General features: G+C 43.3%; 1 protein-coding gene across 1 annotated transcript; it reads left to right on the top strand.

The window, feature by feature from the left end:
* The first annotated feature begins 8,480 nt into the window (after positions 1–8,480).
* Positions 8,481–10,957, top strand: LOC118087638 (trafficking regulator of GLUT4 1-like). The gene is made up of 2 exons (XM_035120476.3): positions 8,481–9,125; positions 10,208–10,957. Exons 1-2 carry the CDS (start codon positions 8,811–8,813, stop codon positions 10,379–10,381), a joined length of 489 nt encoding a protein of 162 aa, XP_034976367.2. The 5' UTR covers positions 8,481–8,810; the 3' UTR covers positions 10,382–10,957.
* The last annotated feature ends 339 nt before the right edge of the window (positions 10,958–11,296 follow it).

Here is an 11,296-nt window from a genome sequence, read left to right as displayed (position 1 = left end):
TATTATGCTGATATGCAGCAACACCTTGGAGCCGTTGTGACTGCGGCCGTGCCTTGCCTCGCCCTCGCCCGTGCTGCCACTCCCTCTCGCCTGCCCGACCCTCCCGTCCTCTCCAGCCAAGCCGGGTAGCCGCCGATGCTGCCAGCCCCAGAAGCACAAGGTGGCTGCTGCCGCCGCCACCACGATGTTGTCGGGCCCACTGGCCCTGTAGCCCCGCCCATGTTCCCACTTCGTGGCCCCGCCCCGCCCCTGAACGACCATGGCTCCCCCCCCCTAGTTTTTATCCTGGCTACGCCCCTGATGGCTCAGCATCTGGAACCCCTGATATCTTGCTACCGCCCAGCAGAGTGGGGGGGCGGGGGGGACACAATCTTTGTAGCTATATAAGCTTTGTAAAATTTTCTGTTTTACAATTTAAAGTCCTCATTTCTACATCCTTAAGATAGCAATGACTTCCCTTCTTCTCTTTCCATGGTTCATTTTACATATCATAAATCCCTGCGTATTTTACAGAAACTATACCATTCAGTATTCCATTATTACGTCCATCATAACTTATTTACGCAGTTGAATTTATCTTAGTGCTGCCAGCATTTTCAGCTATACACAGTTATTTCCCATATATTCAATAAAGGTTTTTCAATCTTCTCTAAACATATGTTCTTCTTGTTCTCTTGTTCTATATGTTAAGCCTGCAGGCTGCGCATATTCTGTCAACTGAAGTTGCCACTCTTCTTTGGTTGGGACCTCACTCGTTTTGGGGCTAATGAAACACGGGCCGCAGTAGTGGCATACATGCAAGACATGTTCATTCACTCCAATGAATTCCTAATTCTGCAAATTGACCCATACTTTCCTTTCCTTTTCATATATCTCAGTGCTGTCCTCCTTCTGCTGCCAGCAAGGTTGTAAGTTCAGCCTTGGTGGAGGATCTTGATGAAAGCTGTTCTTTGGCAGCAGCCAGCTCCCAGCAAGGGGAGATTTGCCTTCCTCGATAACAGGCTGAATAAATTCCAGCTGCTCAGCTTGAAGCCGTCATTTCGGCAGCAATCGTGCTGCAGGGAAAGGACCTTGGGGCTGAGGTCTTGGGGGGTGAGGGGGGCAGCTCTATATGACCACCAAGATGCATTATATTGTGGGAATTTGCTTGCAGAAATACGTGTATTAATCCAAACAGAATACGGAACTATGTTTCTTGGGAGAAATTCACACTAACTAAAGTATGGGTGAATTTTCATGATGATTTTTTTTTAAAAAAAAATCAAATCAAATCGTTGCAGAAATGTGGAGAACTGAATTTACGACTGGAAAAATACAGAACCTGGAGAACCAAAATTGACAATTTGCCCATTCCTGGCCAGCATTCGTGCCAACTCCATTGGGGGCCTGGGTGCTCGAGCACCCACAAAATTCCCCATGAAGGGGCTGGGTACCTACAAATTTTGGTGACAGGGCTATGCACGCTGCATAGCACCCACGGCCCTGGGCACCCACAGTTGTGGAGCCAAGTTGGCACTCCTACTGGCCAGGACAGAAGCTATCCCTTACTGTGACTCAGGAGACACTGCCTGGGTTTCCTCCAGGGGGCAGAGCCTTACACTGAACACCTCAAGCATTTACCAGTTTATTTTTATTTATTTCTCCATAATTTTTATTAAATTTTCTATTTTACATTTTAGAAGATTCATTTTTACATCCTTAAAGTATCAATGACTTCCCTTCTTCTCTTTCCATGGTTCATTTCACATAAAATAAATCCCTGCATATTTTATGTAAACTAAATCATTGAGTATTCCATTATTATATCCATCAAAACTTATTTACACTGTTGAATTTTTCTTAATGCTGCCCACATTTTCAAATATACACAATTTCCCCCATAAACATTTTCCAATCTTCTTTAAACATATGTTCTTCTTGTTCTCTTATTCTATATGTTCTATATGTTAGCCAAAATGTGTAAATGAGAAATGTGATGAGAAATGTTGTAGGTGCCAAAATGAGACTGGCAGTTATATTCATATTTGGTGGAAATGCAGCAAAATTAAACCCTATTGGTATATGGTCTATAAAGAAATGAAAAAAATACTTAAAGTATTCCTTCAAAAAGAACCCTGAATTATTTCTCCTTGGGATGCTCCATGATGAAATTCGGCCAAAAGATAGAAATATCGTAATGTATGCAGCGACAGCAGCTAGGATATTAATTGGGAAAAAATGGAAGAGCAAAAAGATACCGAGCAAAGAGGACTGGCAAATTAAAATATTAATATATTATAATTCCGCGACGGAAATGGCAGAAGTTAAAGGGATAAATGAGGTTAGAAGAGATAAAGATTGGGGAAAATTTAGAAATTATTTAGCTACAATGGTGGAAACGCCTCTCTTGCAGAAGGCATATGAAGACTCAGAAATAAAAGGGTTTTTTTTTCAATTGAGAAAATAAGAAATCAGATATACAGACACATGACAGAAAATGAAAGGCGCAGGACAAAAATGGCTGGAAGTTTGTAATCACTTAGGGTGGGTGGAGGTGAGGGTGGTGGGATATTGAAAAGAGGTATATTTTGATTTGATTTGATGTTATTAGAGGAGATTTTATTTCATTTTTTTTCATTTTTTCTTTTTGTGCGTGTAAAAATTACTTTTTATGTTTTGCTCTTGTTTTGTCTCCATTTCTATTTCATCCTTATTTTTTGTTTGTGTTTATATGATTTGTAATGTTTGAAAGTAAACAAATAAAGAATTTAATTTGCACACACAAAAAGAACTTGGCACCCTGGCGCCCTGCACCACCAGTGTCTATGGGTAAGACGGTCCTGGTTCCAAGTAAATCACATAAAATTCCCTGGCTCAGAAGCCTCTGAAATCTAAATAGTGCAAAGGGGTTAAACGGCATCATAGCTGCCAAGTTATCCCTTTTTTAAAGGGATTTTCCCTTATGCTGAATAGGCTTCCTCGCGAGAAAAGGGAAAACTTGGCAGCTATGAACGGCATATGGAGGCACATGGGAGTCTGCATTATTTCAAATAGCCCCTGGAAAACAATCTCATTAATCTAATTGGCTTCATTAAGACAGAGCTGAAACAGTGGAGGTAACTGAACATAATGTGGCGTGCAAATATGCTCCCTTAAAATGGTCGCATGGCCAGGGTTCCTGTTTTATTTTCTATCTCTACTAGTGAATCAGCAAAAGCTTTCAGATTATTTCCTAAGGAATCCTAAAAGAGCTTGGATCATTTCAGGTATGCTTCAAATGGTGCTGGATTACCCAATAAACAGATTAAACACATGCTCAGGACAGCAGCAAAATAAGGGCAACCCCATTTGGGGGGAAAAGAATTTGACATTTGTTATTTCAGAAAAAGTAGTCATCATTTTCTGATGTTGATGATTAATAACTTTCATCAGAACACTCTTTTCCTCACCTGGGGGGGGGGGGGGAACCCTCAGAGAGCAACCATGTTTTCCGTACTCTGTATGGAATCAGACATGTTTCGTCAGGTGACTTCAATGAACTTATCCAGAATTTGGAAATCAGAAAACTGAGAAAAAAGAAGATATTTTAATTGTAGCATACATGTACGTTTTGTGTCATTTCAAAAAAAGCTTTTTTATTTTAGGTTTTAGGTTTTATTTTGGATTACCTATCTGCAGGGGGCACTATAATCTCTTCAATGCTGAGAAGCTCTCAAACTCTTAATCCAGCTCTGGCTTCAAAATGCAGTATCTCGGGAATGTTTAAACCACTCCTGATCTCCAGTTGCATAGCAAAGCAGCCCAGCCGTAAAGCAGCTTGTTTATGTCTTACTTTAACCATCATATTAAAGTAAATACAGGCCTTCAGAAGCAATAAATCCTGCATGCTACATGCTGGAGGGAGCCATTTCGATGGGTTATATAAACACAGTCGCACAGTATCACAAACAATCTTTATTTACATTTCTACCTACTCTTTGACATCAGCACTGTTGGCCAAGACTCTTTTTATGCATTAACTTTTTGGTTTTTTTAAAGCATGGGAGATCTGATCAGAGAAAAGACCGTAACTCAGTGGCAGAGCATCTGCATTAGGGTGATGACTTTTTTACAACCTCATTTCCCTGTATCATAATTTGATGAGCTTTCATTAACAATTAGATTAAATCCTACTTTCAAAGAGATTTGATTTTTTTAAAAAACCTCACGCACAACATGATTTAAAAAAAATTATTTATCAGTTTTTTGACCATTTTTGAAGTCACTGTAAGCAGATATAAAATTGAACCCAAGCTTTAAAGGTAAAGGTAAAGGGACCCCTGACCATTAGGTCCAGTCGTGACCGACTCTGGGGTTGCGCGCTCATCTCGCATTATTGGCCGAGGGAGCCGGCGTACAGCTTCCAGGTCATGTGGCCAGCATGACAAAGCCGCTTCTGAAGAACCAGAGCAGCGCACGGAAATGCCGTTTACCTTCCCGGTGTAGCGGTTCCTATTTATCTACTTGCATTTTGACGTGCTTTCGAACTGCTAGGTTGGCAGGAGCTGGGACCAAGCAACGGGAGCTCACCCCATCACAGGGATTCGAACCGCCGACCTTCTGATCAGCAAGTCCTAGGCTCAGTGGTTTAATATAAAATTGAACCCAAGCTTTAGAGACACATATATACAACATTATATAGGGCCATCAAACACACAAGGAAGCTTTTTTTAGCTGCGGTAACAGTATAGACGCCGCTAGAGGACAATGTTTTGCTACCTCTCCTTTTCCCAGCATGCCCGGCAGGGTCTGCTGGCTGAGTTTTGAGGTCCCCAAAAGAGGCTTTTACTTTGCGCAGGTGTGACATTTGTATACCCTATGTTGCTAAGAACACTCCCCATTGTGCAATGTGGTGTTGTGTCCAAATTTGATACGATATATATATAGAATTGTTAATACAATTTTATGAAATGGTAAAACGGCATACAAAAAAATTAAAAACGGTTTGTGTGTAACCTTTTTTAATATTTCAATGGAATATACCTCATTTTAGTCATTAATAGGCAAAAGTTCATCCATTTGTGCTACAGGAAATAATTCTGGAGAAAAAAAGTGAAAAAGTCACCACCCTAATCTGCATACATGCAGAAGAGCCCAGTTTTAACCCCCATCATCTTCAGGTAAGGCTGGGACAGAACCCTGCCTGACACCTTAGAGAATCACTGCCAATCAGTGACTGAGCTAGATGGATCAATGGTCATATTTGGAATAAGTCATCTACTGCCACCTAGTGAGGGTCTCCCTGCATTCTGCCCTACCAGTTCCATTGGACAGCAGCCACCAAAGGTTGTATTTGGGGGGGGGGGCTTTTCACAGGACTTTTCCCTTGATCCTGTAGCCCGAGACCTCCGTGTTCAATCCAAAAGTCATGACTGCAGGGAGATAAGGGGGGGGAACGCAACTAGGAACAGACTGCTGGTTAATGACCCTGAATATAATGTCACCGAATTTGTGGAAAACAAGTTTCATTATAGCTATGATAAGAAGTTTCCTGTTGCATCACACCTATTGCATCAGACAGCTGTCCAGCACAAGGCTTTCTTCCCAGAAGTGTTGCTCAGAAGCTTCTGGGACAGGAAAGGGGAATTTTTGTCCCTTGGTTTGTTGTTGAACCCCAACTCTCCTCATCTCTGATAAGAGGTGGAATCCAAAACCAACTGGAGGACCACCAGAGATTTCCCATCCCTTCTTCTAGAAGGTCACAAGCAGGATATAAAGACAAATCCCATCGCTCACTGTTGCCCCCACTGCAATTGGTCTTCTAAGATATTGTGCCCCTAAGCATGGAGGTTCCTTGTTGCCATTGCTGCTAATTTATGTCTGTCTGCTTACATTGATTTATAATTGCTTTGCCCAGTTCTTCAGCCAAAAACAGCTCCCAGAGCAGCTCACAGGTAAATTTCATAAAAGCCAAACAAAGCAATCTCAGCCCTCAGGCTTACGATCTAAAAGGCACAAAAGGAAAAGGAATGGGGAGGGAGGAGGAAAACTCAGCATTAGTTCTCGAAAGCTCTCCAGGTATCCTTTTATTTATATACTGCAATCTCTGGGTGGTTCACGACAACAAAACGTAAAGCAATACAATTCGATCATTAAAATGCCTGGCTAGTCAGAAAAAAAAGGAAAAAGCTTCAAGCAGCCACATAGACCTGTCAGCATAAAATAACAAAAGTATCCAAAGGAAAACTGAAATCAAAAGTGAGGATGCCTGCTGAATCTTTGCTGGAAGAAGGTCCCACATCATAGGACCGGCAGCCCCAAATCTCTGACCTCTGGTTTAACAATCAGTCCCTTTCCCGGGGGAAACAGAGCTGGCCCAAGACATTTTGGAACCTAAGGCAAACTGCAAAAACGGGAGGAGGGGGGGGGATGAAGATCTGCACCAGGAACAAGGGAAGGAATCAAATCAACATTGAGAAGGGTTAGGGGTGAAGGAACAAAGGGGTGGGACTGGGGGGATACCAGCAGCAGCTCCTATTTGCCAAGAGGCTGGTGGGGAGGCAACATTGGGGAGGGACTGCTGAGGAGGCAGCAGGCCAGGCCGACCCTGTCAGGGGGAATTGTAGGAGCCAACTCCTAAGGGCCAAAATCCCTTTGCCCCCCCCAAAAAAAAATTTGAGGGGGCCACCCCCTCCCAAAGTTGAAGGGAATTCCCATTCAAATGGTGGGTGGGTGCCACGACATGTGATTGATTATGTGAGTGGGACTTACCTGCCCCCCCCCTATTTTATTCAAGTTGGCACCCCTGCTGGGAATTGTAGCTCTGGGAGGGGAGAATCAGTCTCCAAAGAACTCTCGACGCCCTTAACAAACTGGGGGGGGGGCCCCTTTGGGAGAAAACAATGACTGTTTAAAGTGGTATAATAGTGCTTTATATGTACAGTATAGTGTGACTGTGACCCAAGTTTCTCATTTCTCCAAACTTAAGTTCAGTTCTCCATATTTCTGCAGCAATTTGTAGTTTCTTTTTTTCAAAACCTCATATATATTCATTTCAGTGTTAATTTTTCTCAATGAACACATTTTGATTAATGCACATATTTCTGCAAGCAATTTTCCCCCATTGTATAATACAGTTTTGTATATTATTTTCACTGAAACAATGCGTCTTTAGGCACCTCTCACCCTAATGTATGGATATTGTTTGGTTGGAGAACTGCTTTGCAAAATCTGGAGAAGTGTATATTGGTTTGGGAAGTACAGTTTAGGTAGGGCCAACCCAAAATTAAAAATTGGAAATCAAGTAATAATTTGGCAAAATTGGATGAAAAAGGGTATTTTGACATTGAATCAGTTAATTGATGAAAATAACAAATTTATAGAATATAAGACTTTGCAAGTAAAATATGGATTAGCTAGTGAAACACAAATGGCAAAGTCAAACATACGTTGGAAAGGCAGTTTGGCCCTGACGCTATAGCAGCATCAGAAACACCCATGCTGCTACAAGATTTAATCTCTGCAATAAAAACAAAAAACCCTACACTTGCATTATATAAAACCTTACTCAACAGGAAGAAATATGATTTAGAATATGATAGACAAAAATGGAGTGAAGAGTTAGGGGTACAGATAACAAATGATATATGGGAGTCAAGTATAAAATCAACAGAAATAGTCTCTATGGATCTAAGACTAAGACTTATTCAACAGAAAATAATATTCAGAGTCCACTGGACTCCAGCAAAATTATACAAGAAGAAAATAACAAGTGTAGATAACTGCTGGAGGTGTGGGAGTGAAAATGCTGTGAACTTAGTACCGTATATATGTTGATCATTCTGGTGCGAGGTGAGAATATTTATAGAAAGAGTAATAAAAAGAAATTGTTATCTAAGGGAACTGAATTTAATTCTAAATTATATTCCGGAAACGTGGGAGATTTCAAGGGGTCAAAAAAAAAAAAATGGATGTACTGTGCTATATTAGAAGCAAAAAAACTTGTTTTGGTGAGTTGGAAGAGCCGCAAAAAGATTCCATTGAGCACATGGATTGATAATATGGACAGATTAGCTACATACGAATGAATTGCATGTCAACGCAAAATAAGAATGGATAAATATGAAGAAATCTGGAACAAATATTTAAGTGATAAGGCAGATAGCGGTGGGAAGTGGGGGAAGGAGAGAGAGGTGGGAAAATATTGTTAAAGGGTCAGAGGTATATATCAGCATGCTTAAATCTGAAATGTCAAAGTGTGTTGTTGTGGTTTTTGTTGTATGTGTTTTTTGCAGTTGTTGTTTGTGTTGAAGAAATGATTAAATAAATAGAATTTTAAAAAGTACAGTTTAGGTAGTTCTGCATAAAAATGCAAAGAAAAATTAATTTATCTTCTATTCCTAGGGAAGGATAAGGGGATATCAAATGCTCGCTGGCATTCTTACATTCGGTATCAATCAGCTGGGGTTATTCATTATCTAATTCCTCGTTCCAAACACCCACACATTTTGCAGGGTGGGAGGGAGGACCACGGTGCACAGTTCTTTCGTCCAAGGGCAGAGCATTGCACACAGCTACCCTAAAGCAGAGAGCCAAGCAGATCAGCCTAGGTTATAGAGCAAGGACTCTTCTGAAAGAATATTCAGATCGGTGGGTCTGGTACCACTACAGGAGGAGGGGAAAGGAGGGGAAAGGGCTGGAGGTGCAACCGACTGAGGAGAGACGGGGTCTGCAGGTCACACAACAGCTCATCCACACAACCCAAGAAGCAGGGATATCGAGAGAAAAGGAAGAGAGACTTCACTGGCAGAACAGCAAGCCAGGGGAGAAAGGAGGAGAGGCAGACCTGCACCATGAGTGGCATCAAATATGAGAGGATGAACGAATATGCTCTGGACATGGACAATCCACCACCCTACTCTGAAAAGAATGAGGAGCCTGGTCCTTCTCCTTGGATGGCACCCACCACGGGCAGCAGAGAAACTCCCGCTGTGCCACACCAGTACACCCCTTACTATGGTCCAGCCAGCACAGCACAAACTACGCAAACCATCGTCATCAGTTCCATGCAGGCCAGCCGTGAACCAGACTACCTGGCGTATTCCATCTTCACCATGCTCTGCTGTTGCCTCCCCTTGGGTGTTGCTGCCCTTGCGTACTCGATACAGGTGAGTGGGAGCTGAGTGAGTGTTTGAGACAGGAGAGGGAGACCTTAAAGGGCTGGGTCATTGGCCTGTGCTGACATCTAAGGCCCTATCTGCATTATACACTTAAAACAGTATCATACCACTTTAAACAGTTGTGGTTTCCCCCTCCCCCAAAGAATCCTGGGGACTGTAACTTCTTAAGGGTGCTAAGCAGTGCTGTTTTTCAAGAAAAAGAGGTGCCGGAACTCACCACGAATGCCTCCCTTGTTCTCTTATGATGGCAATGGCGCCCACCTGGGGGGGGGACAGGGACCCTGGTGCTGAGAGTTGTTAAGAGTCCCCTAGATAGAGCTAAAACAGGGCCTTAGCTACAGGGGAGCTAGCCAGGTATTTTGCCCTGTATGAACCCTCAAGGGGGAAGCCCCGGCCCAGTTTTCCTCTGAGACAATCTAGGCTACTCAGAGAAAAACTGGGTGGGGGCTTCCCCCTCAAGTGCGTGGCGCTGTGGGTTAAACCACAGAGCCTAGGGCTTGCCAATCAGAAGGTCGGCGGTTCGAATCCCCGCAACGGGGTGAGCTCCTGTTGCTCGGTCCCTGCTCCTGCCAACCTAGCAATTTGAAAGTACGTCAAAGTGCAAGTAGATAAATAGGTACCACTGCGGCGGGAGGGTAAACGGCATTTCTGTGTGCTGCTCTGGTTCGCCAGAAGCGGCTTAGTCATGCTGGCCACATGACCCGGAAGCTGTAGACTGGCTCCCTCAGTCAGTAAAGCGAGATGAGCACCGCAACCCCAGAGTCGTCCGCAACTGGACCTAATGGTCAGGGTCCCTTTACCTTTACCTTTACCGCATGTTACGACTGGACTAGATGATCATCTGGAACCTCCTGTCAAACAGCAAGGAGAATTGAACCTCTGCCTTATATCTTTGGTTCAGGAGATGGTTCTTGCCATGATGTTACAGTGGTCAGTTATGCCCCTGCAGACTGGGGCAAGTTACCACTTTGTACATGGATGTCTGATTTCACCCTATGCCACACACATTCGGGAAAAGGTAAGGGGTCAGTGTGCTCTTCCCCGATCCAGTTTCTTCTCTTTCTCCCCAGACCCAAAACGCCAACAATAATGGAAACCACATAAGCGCTCGACGAAACTCCAGGCTGGCACTCATATTGGCTCACACGGCACTCGGAGTGGGTCTTGGGTGCCTGATTATATACATCATCTTCTGGATGAATATTTCTCACCAGATAATTGAAGTGCCAACCATCAGCCCCTGAGGATGCACAATGTTCATATGCTAAAAGACCTTCCCTGCCCAAGATGCCCAAGTCTGAGAAGTCCTCCTAAATTGACGTCGTGCTCTTTGAATCGTTCTGTAAAGCGGCACGCTCTGAGCTGGCTCGGACGCATGTGCATCATGTCGCTTCTATGCCCTTGTTCCAACTAGGGATAGATTTACAATATCAAGCGATGAACATCATGTGTGAGCCAACTCTGTGATACCCAAAGATCTCAAACTCCTTCCAGGAGTATCTCTCCCCTTTCTCATTCTCCCACCCAGAGTTATTTCGAGAGTCCTCTGGTCTTGCCCTGTTCCTCTTGACTGCTGACCATTCTCCCAACATTTCACAGATAATAATTGGGACATGCATATAACACAACTGTTGTCAGAGGTCAAATTTCAACCCAAGCCCTGTCCTTGACACCCACCCCATTCCTCATTGTCCTACTTCTTTGGTCTTGTTTATCCTGCGAGAACTTATCCCATGTGTTTTTAATGCAAAGAAGGCATTTGTGAGATGCTTAGAGAGCCATCTGAGGCAAAATAAATAAAATATACACTGAGATCACCATGATTATGTGTTGTGCAATGTCTTCACAAAACTGCTATTGGTTCCACATAGAGAAAGGAAAGTGGGATAAATGATAAATGGCCATTATCTGTCACATGCAGCTCTTTCTCCATTCTGCTGCAGTTCACCTTCTGCCCCAAACTGTGTTATTCTAGGGTTGTTATATCTTGAAGAGCAAAAAAGAGGACAGCCTGAGCCAGGGAAAAAGGTAGGTGGGTGCACCTCTTTCCCCAGCTCAGACTGGCAGCGGCCATGGCATGCAGAGCACCCATGTGCTTCTTTCCCAGGCTCAGACTGGCAGCCCAAGCCGCCCAAGCCCAAGCCACTGCCAAAAAAACA

This window comes from Zootoca vivipara, chromosome 6 (genome assembly GCF_965207765.1).
Source record: "Zootoca vivipara chromosome 6, rZooViv2.hap1.1, whole genome shotgun sequence".
Taxonomy (NCBI): Eukaryota; Metazoa; Chordata; class Lepidosauria; order Squamata; family Lacertidae; genus Zootoca; species Zootoca vivipara.
The sequence above is the reverse complement of the archived record's forward strand: the minus strand, read 5'-3'. Positions and strand labels throughout refer to the sequence as shown.

Bases quoted from the DNA above. Each gene is read 5' to 3' on its own strand.
- LOC118087638 (XM_035120476.3), top strand. From the start codon at position 8,811: ATGAGTGGCATCAAATATGAGAGGATGAACGAATATGCTCTGGACATG. The intron at 9,126-10,207 runs GTGAGTGGGAGC...CTTTCTCCCCAG, and splicing joins CCCTTGCGTACTCGATACAG to ACCCAAAACGCCAACAATAA.